Source organism: Macaca thibetana, chromosome 15, assembly GCF_024542745.1.
Source record: "Macaca thibetana thibetana isolate TM-01 chromosome 15, ASM2454274v1, whole genome shotgun sequence".
NCBI lineage: Eukaryota > Metazoa > Chordata > Mammalia > Primates > Cercopithecidae > Macaca > Macaca thibetana.
Genome location: NC_065592.1, coordinates 10211645 through 10227508, shown reverse-complemented (window position 1 = coordinate 10227508; position 15864 = coordinate 10211645). Strand labels below are relative to the sequence as shown.

Sequence of the window (15864 nt, the reverse complement as noted above, 5' to 3'; positions counted from 1 at the left end):
GTCTTGTATCGGTGGACGTAGACGGTAGACAGTTCGCGTGCGTTTCCTTCGCCTACTTGGCCTACATGCTTTCTGCTGGTGCAGCGATGTTTCCCCTCGACAGGCCTTGGCAATGCCGTCAGAATCGGTTTTTCAGTGGTGTTTGACCCCTCCGACGCTCCGTCGCCTAAGAGACTCACGGCGTTCTCCGTGCCCGCCCATCCTCCGCGGACGCCCACTGCCATGGCGACTCTGCTGAGCCCTGTCCTGCGCCGGCTCCGCGGGCTCCGCGGGCTCCGCAGGCTTCCCGGCCTCCCGCGGCTTGCGGCAGGCAAGTGGAGCCGGGTTCCGGGCGCAGGCGGGAAGGAACCTGAGGGCGCCCGGCTCCTCTGACCTCGGCCTTTTTCTTGCCTTGCAGAAATGCCTCTCCGGGCCAGGAGCGACGGCGCCGTCGCCGGCCCGCTGTACTCGCACCACATCCCCACCTCCCCGCTGCAGAAAGCGCTGCTGGCCGCCGGCTCCGCGGCGATGGCGCTCTATGACCCCTATCGCCACGGTAAGGCCGCCCGCGCCTCGCCCCCGTCGGGGCGGCTGGGAGCGGTTTCCTGTGGGTAACTGGACCATAGCCTAGGTTGGGGTACCCAAACCTGGTTGCGGCTCGTAACCACTCGGAACGTTTATGAAAATGCAGATTCCTGCATCCCACCTAAACGCACTGAATCTGAATCTGCAATGGAGGGAGAAATGGGCGTGGAATCCGAACGTCTGTCTTTTTAAACTACTTGGGAGAATCTGTCATGCAGCCATAGTAAGAACATCTAGACTAACTAGATGATTCATAAGTACCGATCAGTTTATAACGTTCTACTAAAAAGTCAACTCCGAGGTCAAGGACCGTGTCGGCCTCCTTCCACTGTATCTGCAGCCTTCTGGGTAGTGCCTGGCACATAGTAAATGCTCAATGAATGTTTGCTGGATGTGTGACTAGAACATCCTAGGTTTCTACAGTGTTTTTCTCATGTCTCCTAGGATTTTTGAGTTCTGGGAAGTACTGTTATTACTACTAACAAAAACAATAGGCCAGGTCCTATTATAGTGGCCCACGCCTATAATCCCAATCGGGGGGCCGAAGCGGGCAAATGGCTTGAACTGAGGAGTTTGAGACCAACCTGGGCAACATGGCGAATCCCCATCTCTACAAAAAAAAATACAAGAATTAATTGGGCCTGGTTGCATGCGGCTCTATTCCCAGGCTGAGATGGGAGGATCATTTGAGCAGGGGAGTTCGAGACTGTAGTGAGCTGTGATTTGCGTCATTGCACTCCAGCCTGGGCAACAGAGCGAGACCCTATCTTAAACAAAAAAACACTATATCTCCATGTCGCCACTAGTTTTTTGTTTTGAGACACAGTATTGCTCTGTGGCCCACGCTGGAGTGCAGTGGCGCAATCTCAGCTCTATGCAACTTCCACCTCCCAGGTGCAAGCGATTCTCATGCCTCAGCCTCCCGAGTACTGAGATTACAGGCCTGTGCCACCTGGCTAATTTTTGTATTTTTAGTAGAGACGGGATTTTGCCATGTTGCCTAGGCTGGTCTCAAACTCCTGACCTCAGGTGATCCTCCTGCCTTAGCCTCCCAAAGTGCTGGGATTATAGGCATAAGCCACCACGCCTGGCCAAGTTCAGAGAATTTTTTTTTTTTTTTTTTTTTTTTTTTTTTTTTTGAGACGGAGTCTCGCTCTGTCACCCGGGCTGGAGTGCAGTGGCCGGATCTCAGCTCACTGCAAGCTCCACCTCCCGGGTTTACGCCATTCTCCTGCCTCAGCCTCCCGAGTAGCTGGGACTACAGGCGCCCGCCACCTCGCCCGGCTAGTTTTTTGTATTTTTTTTAGTAGAGACGGGGTTTCACCGTGTTAGCCAGATGGTCTCGATCTCCTGACCTCGTGATCTGCCCGCCTCGGCCTCCCAAAGTGCTGGGATTACAGGCTTGAGCCACCGCGCCCGGCCTACGGCCAGAGAATTTTTCAATTTTTTTTTGTAGAGACAGCATCTTGCCATGTTGCCTAGGCTGGTCTGAAGCTCTTGGCCTCGAGTGATCCTCCTGCCTCAGCCCCCCAGTGTTGAGATTACAGGTGTAAGCCACTACACTTGGCTAGTAAGTGTTATATATGCATGATATTCATGGTTTCTCACATTAACCAGCTAAGAAAGGTGTTGTCTGCACTTCACAAATTAGGACACTGAGGCTGAAAAATGTGAAGCAGGCCAGGCGTGGTGGCTCACACCTGTAATCTCAGCAATTTGGGAATCCAAGGTGGGAGGATCACTTGAGGCCAAAGTTCAAGACCAGCCTGGGCAACATAGCAAGACCTCATCTCTACAGAAAATTTTAAAAACTAGCTGCACGCCTGTAGTCCTAGCAGTGAGCTATGATCACACCACTTCACTCCAGCCTGGGCAACAGAGCAAGACCCTGTCTGAAAAAAAAACAGAAACGTGAAGCAATTTGCACTAGGTCACCTAGATAGTGAACACACCTGGGCTGTAGCCCAGCATCTCTGATGCCTAAGCCTCTACCAATCAATGGAGACATTATATTGTATTGTGAAAAGTGATTTATAAAATCTTTAGAACGTTGTGCCAACCAGAGCTGTCCCGCCCCAGTAGATTAAGAACTATAGATATGTGTACTGATCCCTTGTTGTGCGCTGGGTAATTTGCTAAGTGTTTTACCTGAATCCTTATAACAAAAAGCTAGCTATTATCCCTAATTTGTCCTGTAGGAAACAAAGGCTCAGACCAGGTCAGGTAACTTACCTAAGGTGACATCCCCCATTTGTGCCCGTTTCTGTCCTTTCAGACATGGTCGCAGTTCTAGGGGAGACCACAGGACACCGCACCCTGAAGGTCCTCAGGGACCGGATGAGGAGGGATCCAGAGGGTGCCCAGATCCTGCAGTAGGTCCCAGCTCTGCCTGGGGGTCTGGGGGCAATCTCTAGGTATTCTGACCTCTCTAGAATCACATTGTATTTGTTCTGTTCCGCTAGGGAGCTCTTGATACCCTGGCCACATATGGTTGCACAGGCTGGGCACTCCCCAGTTCCAGGGGTGTCATTCACATACATGTGTATACACTGTGATGACCTCAGAGTTGTGCAATGTGATGGCCTTGGCCCAGTTTCAGCCACGGGGCTCTGTGCCTTCATTAAGTTATCATAACGTGCTGGCTTTACCTTTTCCTTGCAGTACCTTTTGCAAGTACTCTGGTCACATTCGAGGACTGTCTTCCTTTCGAGATTGTGCCCCTGCCCATGTCCTTGGTTTGGGGTAGTATCCTAACCCTGACACTGGCCTAGCCAGTTGTAGGTGCTCCATTAAGGTTTGTGGTGGCCACATTACTCCTCTGTACATTCTCCCACCCCTCAGCTCACTGTAGTTGGATCGTTCACGTACGTTTGCCCACACCCTCCCAATGCCCAAGTCTTGCCTTTCAGGGAACGTCCCCGGATTTCGACATCCACCCTCGACCTGGGCAAGCTCCAGAGCCTGCCAGAAGGCTCCCTGGGTCGCGAGTATCTCCGTTTCCTGGATGTGAATGTGAGTTTTCAGCTTCCATGTACCTGGCAGTCACCAGACAGGACAGAGGAATAGCACAGGCATGACACCCTGAGGAAAGAGGAGCCCTGAGCTGCCACCATCGGCAGGAGTCCTCTTCAGGCTCATGCCAAGCCTTTGTCATTTTCTATAAGATAGGCAAATGGGTGGGAACATGCCTCCAAATGATAATACTGGCCAGTGTTCATTAACCTTCCACTGCATGCCTGATGCCAGCCTCATCCGTGATCTTGTGAATCCCCCCACAACCCTGTCAAGTATGTTCTGCTATTATCCTCTTTTAGTACATGAGGAAACAGGCTCAGAGCAGTGAAGCAACTTGCTAATTTCACATAACCGGTATTAATGGAGAACAGTAATCAACCCCAGGTCATGCTCTTCACTGCTGTACTGTGTCCCCTTATTTTGCTTTCCCTATGGTATGGCAGGTGTGGCACTCTCCAGCCCCAGGCAGGGAGGACAAGGAGAGGGGGGAAGGGGGCGTCCTGACTATTGGCAAGCTCACTGAGCCTCTGCCATGTGCCATCTTTTTTTTTTTTGAGACAGGGTCCCACTCTGCCACCCAGGCTGGAGTGCAGTGGTGCGATCTGGTGATTCTCCTGCCTCAACCTCCCATGTAGCTGAGACTACAGGTGCACACCACAAAGCCTGGCTAATTTTTGTATTTTTAATAGAGATGGGGTTTTACCATATTAACCAGGCTGGTCTCAAGCTCCTGACCTCAAGTGATCCACCTGCCTCAGCCTCCCAAAGTGCTGGGACTACAGGTGTGAGCCACCGTGCCCAGCCCATCCATTGTTTTGTGTACTGGGGATATAATGGTGAACTAGACAGCCAAGTTCCCTGCCCTCATTTCTATTCTACTTGGAGAGGTAGACAATAAAATAGTTTTTAAAAATTTTCAGGGAGGGCACGGTGGCTCACACCTGTAATCCCAGCACTTTGGGAGGCTGAGGCGGGAGGATCACCTGAGGTCAGGATTTTGAGACCAGCCTGACCAACATGGTGGAACCCTTTCTCTACTAAAAATAACAAAAATTAGCTGGGTGAGGTGGTGTGCACCTGTAATCCCAGCTACTTGGGAGGCTGAGGCAGGAGAATTGATTGAACCCAGGAGGCAGAGGTTGCAGTGAGCTGAGATCGTGCCACTGCACTCCAGCCTGGGTGACAGAATGAGACTCTGTCTCCAACCAAACAAAACAAAAAAATTCATATAGAAATACAGGTAAAATATTCCAAGTAATTAGAATATTCTGGCACTGGTCCTTGCATGTTGGCTCATGTCTGTAATCATAATACTTTGGGGGGCTGAAGTGGGTGGATCACTTGAGCCCAGGAGTTTGAGACCAGCCTGGGAAACACGTTGAAACCCTGTCTCTGCAAAAAATGTAAAAATTAACTGGGCATGGTGATGTATACCCATATAGTCCCAGCTACCTGGGAGGGAGTTTAAGGTAGGAGGACCGGTTGAGCCCAGGAGGTCAAGGGCGGTGAGCCGTAATCACGCAACTGCACTCCAGCTTGGGCAACAGAGCAAGACCCTGTCTCAAAAATTTAAAAAAGTATACCAGCACTATTGTCAGCAGCTGGGATACAGTGGACAAAACCAGCAAAAAGCCTGCCTTCGTGGAATTTATGTTCTAGCAGTTATGAAGAGAACAAGTTAGTGTGATAGAAGACAACTTTGGTGTTGGGAAGGGTACAGCCACTTCTGACGGGGTGGTCAGAGCCGGCTCCTCTGGGGAGACTTGGAAGGTAAGGAGGAGCCAACCCTGTGGAGAGCTGAGAAAGAGCATTCTGAGTAGAGGCAATGGCAAGGGCAGAGGCCCCATGTGTTTAGGAAAAGGAAGGTTGACCAGTGTGGCCACAGAGGAGTGAGTGGGCTGGAAGGGGAGCCCCAGCTGGGCCCTGCAGGCCACCAGAAGAAGGAGTCTGTAGTTTGTAATAGGAGCAGTAGGTAACTTGTGGAAGGTTTTGAGCAGGGTAGTAAAGTGACCTGATTTGTAAAGGACCTTAGAATCCTGATGGCCCATCTTCCCTGTCCCTGTCCCATCTTCCCTCCCTCCTCCAACACAGACACATCCCATCAAGGCACCCCTGCCAAATGGCTATCGAGCCTGGCTGCCAGAGCCAGCCAGGCTGGAGGAGGTGAGGGATCTCCAAAGGTTGTCCTAGAACAGTTTCTCAGCCTGGGCAGTGTTAATGTTTGGGCTGGATCACTCTTTGTTGTGGGGGCGGTCCTGAGCCTGATAGGATGTTTAATGGTGGCTTCTACCGACTGGGTGCCAGGAGCGCCCCCTCCCTGGCAAGTTGTGACAACCATAGATGTCTCCAGAGATTACAGGTGTCCTCTGGTGGGCAGTTAAGAACCACTGCTCTGGCCGGGCGCGGTGGCTCAAGCCTGTAATCCCAGCACTTTGGGAGGCCGAGGCGGGCGGATCACGAGGTCAGGAGATCGAGACCATCCTGGCTGACACGGTGAAACCCCGTCTCTACTAAAAAATACAAAAAACTAGCCGGGCGAGGTGGCGGCGCCTGTAATCCCAGCTACTCGGGAGGCTGAGGCAGGAGAATGGCGGGAACCCGGGAGGCGGAGCTTGCAGTGAGCTGAGATCCGGCCACTGCGCTCCAGCCTGGGAGACAGAGCGAGACTCCGTCTCAAAAAAAAAAAAAAAAAAAAAAAAAGAACCACTGCTCTAAATGGTTATTGTCTCTGAGACGATGTTCTGTTCCTCAGTCTCCTGCACAGCTACCTTGACAGGGCGATCACCTGCCCTATTTTAAACCATCTCTCAGATTTCACCAGGATGCAAGTCATCTCATCAGTGGGAAACTCACCAGGGTGACCTGCCTGAAGTGCCACACAGGGAGGGAAGTCTTCTGAATTTCCCCATCTTTAGCCCTGTTGCTGTGGAGGGGAGGGGCTAGCAGGGATGGGACTGCCAGGACACCTTGCTCAGCCACAGCCCCACTTGTGATGGCACTGGCGATTGTGACACTTGTAGAGCAAGGAAATCAGCAGCTCATGGAATGTAAAGGAGTACCTTTGTCCCCGCAGAGATTTAGATAAAGGTTCAAGGTGAGGCTACCCTCCCTTCCCTGAGGCTGACTTTGGTGAGAGGTATAGTCATCTTGTAGTATCAAGACTATAGGCATGGGCTTGAGAATTAGGAGGAGCCTGAATGAGAATCCTGGCTCACTTCCCAGCTTTACAAGCCTGGATAAATCCTTTGACCTTGCTGAGTCTCAGATTCCTCATCAGAAGTAAGAGGACCTCACATACATCTTCCCAGGGCACTTATTGGCTTTGGTAATGGATGTTAAGGCCACTGGCTTTGGAATCCAACAGACTTTGTTTCAAATGCTGACTCAGCCACTTTACTAGCTGTGTGATCTTGGGCAAATTACTTTATCTCTCTGAGCCTTGTTTTCCTTTTTTTTTTTCCTTTTTTTTTTTTTTTTTTTATGAGACTCACTCTGTCACCCAGGCTGGAGGGCTGTGGCACAATCTTGGCTCACTGCAACCTCCACCTCCTGGTAATTCTTCTGCCTCAGCCTCCCGAGTAGCTGGGACTACAGGCGTGTGCCACCATGCCTGGCTAATTTTTGTATTTTTAATATAGGCGTGATTTCGCCATATTGGCCAGGCTGGTCTCGAACTCCTGACCTCAAGTGATCTGCTGGCCTTGGCCTTCCAAAGTGTTGGGATTACAGACATGAGCCACCACGCCCGGCCTTTGTTTTCTTTATCTATATCTGCAGTAATAACAGTATTTACCTCCAAGATTGCAAGGATGAAATACGATAATATCTGTAAAGGACACCCTAGGTGCCGGCACCTGGTGGATACTCTATGATCACCTTCAGCTTCACACAACAAGCTAAAGCCGTTCTTTGGGAACAGGAAGACCAGGCTGTTCCCACTCTGTATGGGTGCTACTGAGTACTCAGAGGTAGTGGGCAGGTAAGAGGAGGAGAGTTCTGGGGTCAGAAAAGTGCCCAGGACTGGCCTTTTATTCATATGTTCAAGAGATGTTCATTCATCCAGGCCCTGGATCAGGCTACTGGAGGTAAAAGAATAAGCGAAACAGAGCCAGTCCTGCCCGTGTGTAGCAGACAGGCTATTTTGATACTATCAATAAAAATAAAATGTGAGTGGCCGGGTGTGGTGGCTCACGCCTGTAATCCCAGCACTTCAGGAGGCCGAGGCGGGTGGATCACAAGGTCAGGAGTTTGAGACCAGCCTGACCAACATGGTGAAACCCCATCTCTACTTTATTTTATTTATTTTATTTTTTTTTGAGACGGAGTCTCGCTTTGTCGCCCAGGCTGGAGTGCAGAGGCCGGATCTCAGCTCACTGCAAGCTCCGCCTCCCGGGTTTATGCCATTCTCCTGCCTCAGCCTCCCGAGTAGCTGGGACTACAGGCGCCCACCACCTCGCCCGGCTAGTTTTTTGTATTTTTAGTAGAGACGGGGTTTCACCGTATTAGCCAGGATGGTCTCGATCTTCTGACCTCGTGATCCGCCCGTCTCGGCCTCCCAAAGTGCTGGGATTACAGGCTTGAGCCACCACGCCTGGCCCCATCTCTACTTTAAAAAAAAAAAAAAGAAAACATTAGCTGGGTGTGGTGGCACGTGCCTGTAATCCCAGCTACTCAGGAGGCTGAGGCAGAAGAATTGCTTGAATCCGAGAGGAGGAGGAGGAGGTTGCAGTGAGCTGAGATTGCACCACAGCACTCCATCCTGGGCAACAGAGCGAGACTCTGTCTCAGAAAACAAACAAAAAGGCCGGGCGCGGTGGCTCAAACCTGTAATCCCAGCACAGGGATTACAGACGAGCGGATCATGAGGTCAGGAGATCGAGACCATCCTGGCGAACACGGTGAAACCCCGTCTCTACTAAAAAATACAAAAAACTAGCCAGGTGAGGTGGCGGGCGCCTGTAGTCCCAGTTACTCGGGAGGCTGAGGCAGGAGAATGGCGTGAACCTGGGAGGCAGAGCTTGCAGTGAGTTGAGATCCGGCCACTGCACTCCAGCCTGGGCGACAGAGCAAGACTCTGTCTCAAAAAAAAAAAAAAAAAAAAAAGAAACAAATAAAAAAAATAGGCCGGGCACAGTGGCTCACGCCTGTAATCCTAGCACTTTGGGATCACAAGGTCAGGAGATCGAGACTACCCTGGCTAACATGATGAAACCCCATCTCTACTAAAAAATACAAAAAATTAGCTGGGCGTGGTGGCAGGCGCCTGTAGTTCCAGCTACTTGGGAGGCTGAGGCAGGAGAATAGCGTGAACCTGGGAAGCGGAGCTTGCAGTGAGCCGAGATCACGCCACTGCACTCCAGCCTGGGCAACAGAGCAAGACTAAAAAAATAAAATAAATGTGAGCACGTAGGTAATGTTTAATATTCTGACAGCTACTTTAATAGCAAAAAAATTAATTTTTTTGCTACTAAAATTAAATTTTGCTATTAAAATTAAGGTGGAATTAATTTTTTGTTTGTTTGTTTTTTTGAGATGGAGTCTCACTCTGTTGCCCAGGCTGGAGTGCAGTGGAGCCATCTCAGCTCACTGCAACCTCTGCCTTCTGGGATCAAGCAATTCTCCTGTCTCAGCCTCCCAAGTACCTGGGATTACAGATGCCTGCCCCCATGCTTGGCTAATTTTTGTATTTTTAGTAGAGATGGGGTTTCACCATATTGGTCAGGCTGGCCTTGAACTCCTCAGGTGATCCGCCCACCTCGGCCTCCCAAAATGCTGGGATTATAACCATGAGCCACTGTGCCTGGCTATAATTGATTTTAAATATACATCTTGTTTAGCCCGATATATCCAAAGTATTATTTCAACAAGTAATCAATATTTTTAAATTATTGAGATTTGTACATTTTTTTCATACTAAGTATTTGAAGTCTTGTGTGTATTTTATATATTCAGCACATCTCACTTGGACACCTTTCTTGGCCACATGTGGCAAGCGGCTGCCATACTGGACAGTGCAAGTCTAGGAGACATTAATACTCACATGCACTAAACATCAAGGTACAATTATTCTGAGTGCCACTAAGAAGTGAATGATGCTTCCAGAGACCATAACATGAACCCACTTGGTCTGTAGGTTAGGGGCGGCCTCTCTGTGGTGGGGGGAAGGGATGGGGGACAGGGGACACTTAACCCAGGTCATGAAGGATAAGTAGGAGTTATCACAGTGAAGATAGGGGTAGTGGGAGAGAGCACCCCAAGCTGGGAGCAGCTTGTGCTAGGATCAGGGTTTTTGGGGCTTCATTTTTTATTTTTAGAGACAATGTCTTGCTTGAGTGCAGTGGTATAGTCATAGCTCCCTGTAACCTCAAACTCCTGGGCTCAAACAATTTTCCTGTCCCAGCCTCCTGAGTAGCTAGGACTATAGGCACACACCACCACACCCGACTAATTTTTTTTTTTTTTTTTCAAGACAGAGTCTCTGTCACCCAGGCTGGAGTGTGCAGTGGTGCAATCTCGGCTCACTACAACCTCCGCCTCCTAGGTTCAAGTGACTCTCCTGTCTTAGCCTCCCGAGTAGCTGGGACTATAGGTGTGCACCACCACACCCAGCTAATTTTTGTATTTTTTCGTAGAGACAGAGTTTCCCTGTATTGGTCAGGTTGGTCTTGAACTCCTGATCTCAGGTGATGTGCCCACCTTAGCCTCCCAAAGTGCTGGGATTTACAGGCATGAGCCTCGGCCCCCGGCTAGTCGCCAGAGTTTTCTGGTAGGGTATGAGTTTGGTGAGAGTTGTGACAGTGTCAGAGACAGACTGGCAAATCGGGCCCTGAGAACCATCAGGAAGGGTTCTAGGGGGGGCTTATGGTTGTCAGAGGGTCTCCCCAGACACCCGAGCACCCACCCGCTTCGTGGATGATGAGGAACTAGCGTATGTGATTCAGCGATACCGGGAGGTGCACGACATGCTTCACACCCTGCTGGGAATGCCCACTAACATCCTGGGTGAGTGCCCCCAACCCTGACAGCCTGTCTCCCTGGGGTGGCTTCAGGGCCAGAGCAGGGCTTGCCTATCTCCACCACCCTCTGCATCACCTGGCTTGGTGCCTCAATTTCTGTTTTACCTGAACATCTTAGTAGCATCTTTGCCACATGTCCCCCTTCTCCCTCCCACTGGCCCTCAGGGCTCCTGCACTAGTGTAGCAGCAGCCCATCTTCAAGATGGGCTGGTGTCTTTTGGGCTTTAGCTGCCTCCCTGCTCTGAAACCTCAGTAGCTCCCTAAGGCCTGCAGGAACCATCCTGGAGTGTTTAGCCTGGTTTATGGGGTCATGGGATCCTCTGCGCTGTGACCCCAGGCTTCCTTTCCATCCCTTATTCCCTTCTGTTCACTCTTGGGCCCTCTCCCGTACTCCCAAGCCAAGTGCCCTAGGGCCCAGCACAGGCCAGGACTGGGCACAGCTGACCCTGGTAGAGATTAGGGAGGAACAGTTGCCTCTCTTTGCCCTGCTGTGAACATCACTGGCCTTTCCTTCAGATAGCTTGTTCACTTCCCAACCTATCCCTCACCCCCAGGGGAGATCGTGGTGAAATGGTTTGAGGCTGTCCAGACTGGCCTGCCCATGTGCATCCTGGGTGCTCTCTTTGGACCGATCCAACTCAGTGCTCAGTAAGTTTTCAAGTGGCGGCTGGGTCAGGGTTGAGGGTGGTGTCAGGACAGAACTCAGAGGAACAAGGGCTCCTAGAAGTAGGAAGAGCACACGGGCGCCTGCCCTGCCCCTTCCAGTTCTCCAGGAAGTAAGGGTAGAAAGAATAGAGCAGAGATGTGAAACTGGCCTGGGGCAAGGGTCTTCAGGTGAGCAAATAAAGTCTATAAGTTTCACAGGACTCTGGGGTCTCTTGGACCAGGCCTAAGTGCATGGTCAGAATGATGAGCGTCAGTGGTGTTAGATTCTGTTAAGTTGGTGTTAGATTCTGGAGTGGGGGAGCTATGATTTAAACCTGAGCTTCAGCATGTTCAAGATGAGTGGCTTTGGGTTTGAGATTCCACCTCACTGAGCTCTGTTGCCTCATCTGAAAAGCAGGGATAATAACTACCTCCTTCCGAGGTCTTTGTGAGGATGAACTGAGAAAATGCACAAGTGCTGAGCAGTCGAGTGCCTGGCCCCCAGGGACTTGATGTTTTCTTTTTCCTCTGCTGCCCCACAGGAGCCTGCAAGTGCTGGTCTCGGAGTTGATCCCATGGGCCGTTCAGAACGGGCGCAGAGCCCCGTGTGTCCTCAACCTGTACTATGAGCGGCGCTGGGAGCAGTCCCTGAGGGCTCTACGGGAGGAGCTGGGCATTACGGCACCACCCGTGCATATCCAGGGCTTGGCCTGAGTTCCTGAGCCAGCGGGGCCTGGCCTACCTCCCCCATCTACTGCTTCCCTTGGGGGCAGAGGGCTCCCTTGACTACCTTTGTTCCTCTTCTTTGAACACTGACCCTTGGACAACATTTATCATAATTTATCATAGCCACTGCTGAGTGGCCTTGAGGATGAACCCCACAGGGAGCAAGCAGTACAGTGGCACTCCCAGGGGGACCAGCAGCTGTCCAAGGAGAACCATGCGTGAACAGTATCAGTCATCTGGGCTCATGCTGGGATGTCGCAGCACTCCTGTTGCGACTCCTTCCAACCAGCCAGGTTTGCTGGAGGCCAGGCTGGGTGTCCTCACGGGAGTGAGGGCTATACCCAATTCCAAAAGCCCGAGAAGAGAGAAGTGGAGGGGGGAGGCGAGTGTGTGAATAAAGGCTCCCATCAGGTCAAGTGTCTGCTTGTCCTTTCCCCCAGGGATGCCCCTGACTTTGGCACTCTTGTGACTTCCAAGCACTAGCGCAGAAGTTCCCCTCCCAGCCTGGGCTTTAGCTGCTTGTCCCCTCTCCTCTGGCTGAAGTTGGGTGGACGTGGATTCAAATTCCCTGCTCCTCCCTGTTTTATTTTTTGAGATGGAGTCTTGCTCTGTCGCCAGGCTGGAGTGCAATGGTGAGATCTCGGCTCCCTGCAACCTCCGTCTCCCAGGTTCAAATTATTCTCCTTCCTCAGCTTCCGGAATAGCTGGGACTACAAGCGCATGCCACCATACCCAGCTAATTTTTTTATTTTTAGAGATGGGGTTTCACCATGTTGGCCGGGATGGTCTTGATCTCTTGACCTCGTGATCCGCCCACCTTGGCCTCCCAAAGTGCTGGGATGACAGGCATGAGCCACCACACCCGGCCAACTCCTCCCTGTTTTCCAGCAGAGGACTTAGGGCAAGTCCCTTCCCCTCTCTGAGTCCCCATTTCATCTCAAGAAAAGTGGAATCCTAAGGCACTCACCCCCTAGGACTACTGTGGGGGTTTCTGAGAGGACATTCAGAAGATGGACTTCAGAGAAAGGACCCAAGGAGCAGGAGGTGGGGTTTTTTGTTTTTTTGTGTTTTTTTTTTTTTTTTTTTTTTTTTTTGAGAGTTCTTGCCCTGTCATGTAGGCTGGAGTGCGTGGCATAATCATGGCTCACTGCATCCTCAATTCCTGGGCCCAAGCAGTCCTCATCTCAGCCTCCCCAGTAGCTGAGGCCACAGGTAGACACCACTATGCCCAACTAATTTTTTAATTATTTATTTTTGAGACAGGGTCTCGCTCTTTTTGCCCAGGCTGGAGTGCAGTGGTGTGATCTCAGCTCACTGCAACCTCTGTGTCCCAGGTTCAAGCAATTCTCCCATCTCAGCCCTCCCAGGAGCTGGGACTATAGGAGCATGCCATCCTGCCCAGCTAATTTTTGTATTTTTTGGTAGAGACGAGGCTTCACCATGTTGGCCAGGCTGGTCTTGAACACCTGACCTCGTGATCCGGCCACCTCGGCCTCCCGAAGTGCTGGGATTACAGGCATGAGTCACCATGCCTGGCCGCCCAACTAATTTTAATTTTTTGTAGAATTGAGGTCTCTATGTTGCACAGGCTGCTTTAACTCCTGGGCTCAAGTGATTCTCCCGCCCTTGGCCTTCCAAATAATACAGATGTGAACCACTGTTTCCATCCAATCAGGAGCTCTTTTCTTACTGTGTTCATAAGCACAAAAGGCTGCAGTTCATTTTGGAGTGGCAAAAAGGCATTTTCCTTGGGTAAGAGCCAAGGAACAAGGACCGGCTGGATGAAAGGTATTAGAAGAGTGGGTGGCCCTAGCTTGGGATTTAGAACCAGAGAAGCCCTAAGATGGAAGAGGCTTTAGCATTTTTCAGGCCAATTCCTCATTGCTTGAATAGGTGATTGATGGCCCAGAGGCAGGCAGAGAATTGCTTGGAGTAACTAAAACACAGGCCACAGGCCCCCTGGTACGTTTACCAGTGCCTCAGTTTCCCTATCTATGATCAGTTTCTAACCGTACTATATGTCAGGCAGTACCATGCACTTGAGATGCATTATCGCATTGACACCTCAAGGTCACCACCCAAGGAGGGAGGTGGTATTTTACTTGTGTTTTACTAATGAGGCAGTAGGAGTAGAGCTGGGGTTGGAACCACGGGTTGTCCGAAGACCTGCTCAGCACTGCCATACCAGGGCCCCAGCCTTCCCTGTGTGTACCACGTCTGGTTCAGGGATCCCAATAGCAGAGGAAGGGCAGGAGAGGCTGGAGGCCCACCTCAGAACCACGGACTTTTCAGGAGGGAAACCTTGTTCTGAGCTTCTTGAATCTCTGCGGGAAAAGGAGGCCATGCTAGTGAGTCCCCATACTTCACCAGTCTCTGCAGACCTGCCAGCTGTTTCTGCAGTTTCCCAGGGTCCTAGACACCCCCACTGCAGCTCACCAAAGTCAACAGTGCCAGGGTGGCAGCGGAGGTCAGACAGATGGCCTTCACTGCCCAGCTGGGTAGCTCACCTGCTCTAGGCAAGCAGTGCCTGGACAACCCTGGGCCTTTATAGCACTCGTGAGATGGACACAAAGCGTCAGGCTTAGCTGGGAATGGAGTCTGGTCTCCTGAGCGTAGGGTGGCATTTGTGTTACCAGCTCATGATTGGAGAAAAGTCAAACTGGCTATAGGTAATCACCAGTGAGGCCCTACTAACTTCTGCTTAGAAAGTTCCAGTCTCCCATCTCAGTAAACCATGCTTGCCTTCATCCTGCTCCCTGAACACACCAGGCTTCTTCCTGCCTTTTGGAACAGCACCATCCCCAGGTTGTTACATGGTGAGCTCCTTGTCATTCACATCTCTGCTCACATGTCACCTCAGAGATGCCTTCCTGGGCTTCTCAGCCATCTAAAGCAGTCCCTAGTCCCCCTCCCCTTCTCTTCATGCTATCATCTGTTTATTATTTACTTACTTATTTTTTGAGATGGGGTCTCATTCTGTCACCCAGGCTGGAGTGCAGTGCCACGATCACGGCTCACTACAGTTTCGACCCCCTGGGCTCCAGGATCCTTCTGTTTTAGCCTCCCTAGTAGCTGGGCCTATGGATGCGTGCCACCACGCCTAGCTAAATTTTTTTTTTTTTTTTTTTTGAGACAGAGTCGCTCTGTCACCCAGGCTGGAGTGCAATGGCGTGATCTAGGCTCACTGCAACCTCCATTTCCCAGGTTCAAGTGATTCTCCTGCCTCAGCCTCCCAAGTAGCTGGGATTACAAGGGCGTGCCACCACGCCCAGCTAATTTTTATTTTTAGTAGAGATGGGTTTTTACCATGTTGGCCAGACTGGTCTCGAAATCCTGACCTCAGGTGATCTGCCCGCCTTGGCATCCCAAAGTGCTAGGATGACATGCATGAGCCACCATGCCCAGCCAAGTGTTTTTTTGTTTGTTTTTTGTTTTTTTTTTTGAGACGGAGTCTCGCTCTGTCGCCCAGGCTGGAATGCAGTGGCGCGATCTCGGCTCACTGCAAGCTCCGCCTCCCGGGTTTATGCCATTCTCCCGCCTCAGCCTCCCGAGTAGCTGGGACTACAGGCGCCCGCCACCACGCCCGGCTAATTTTTTGTATTTTTAGTAGAGACGGGGTTTCACCATGTTCGCCAGGATGGTCTCGATCTCCTGACCTCATGATCCGCCCGCCTCAGCCTCCCAAAGTGCTGGGATTACAAGCATGAGCCACCGTGCCCGGCCTCTTTCTTTCTTTCTTTTGGCAGATGGAGTCTCACTCTGTTGCCCAGGCTGGAGTGCAACAGCACGATCTCAGCTCACTGCAACCTCCGCCTGCTGGGTTCAGGCAATTCCCCTGCCTCAGACTCCTGAGTAGCTGGGATTACAGGTGCCTGCTACCATGCCCGGCTAATTTTTT

The 15864-nt window shown here is 51.2% G+C and overlaps 2 protein-coding genes across 5 annotated transcripts in view; one reads left to right on the top strand and one right to left on the bottom strand.

The window, feature by feature from the left end:
• GOLGA2 (golgin A2) overlaps window positions 1-15864 on the bottom strand; it is a 434268-nt gene that overhangs the window by 71420 nt on the left and 346984 nt on the right. The window lies entirely within an intron of this gene.
• On the top strand, window positions 203-12382 carry COQ4 (coenzyme Q4). Of its 4 annotated transcripts, XM_050760291.1 has the most exons (7): window positions 203-310; window positions 398-535; window positions 2840-2936; window positions 3474-3576; window positions 10452-10581; window positions 11150-11243; window positions 11783-12382. In XM_050760291.1, exons 1-7 carry the CDS (start codon window positions 223-225, stop codon window positions 11952-11954), a joined length of 822 nt encoding a protein of 273 aa, XP_050616248.1. In that variant the 5' UTR covers window positions 203-222; the 3' UTR covers window positions 11955-12382. The 4 variants fall into 4 exon arrangements, with proteins under 4 accessions (XP_050616248.1, XP_050616249.1, XP_050616251.1 ...); XM_050760292.1 differs by lacking the exons at window positions 2840-2936; window positions 11150-11243; window positions 11783-12382 and having other exon boundaries at window positions 10452-10582; XM_050760294.1 differs by lacking the exons at window positions 2840-2936; window positions 10452-10581; window positions 11150-11243; window positions 11783-12382 and adding an exon at window positions 9532-9625.

Bases quoted from the DNA above. Each gene is read 5' to 3' on its own strand.
- COQ4 (XM_050760291.1), top strand. From the start codon at position 223: ATGGCGACTCTGCTGAGCCCTGTCCTGCGCCGGCTCCGCGGGCTCCGC. The intron at 311-397 runs GCAAGTGGAGCC...CTTGCCTTGCAG, and splicing joins CCTCCCGCGGCTTGCGGCAG to AAATGCCTCTCCGGGCCAGG. The intron at 536-2,839 runs GTAAGGCCGCCC...CTGTCCTTTCAG, and splicing joins CTATGACCCCTATCGCCACG to ACATGGTCGCAGTTCTAGGG.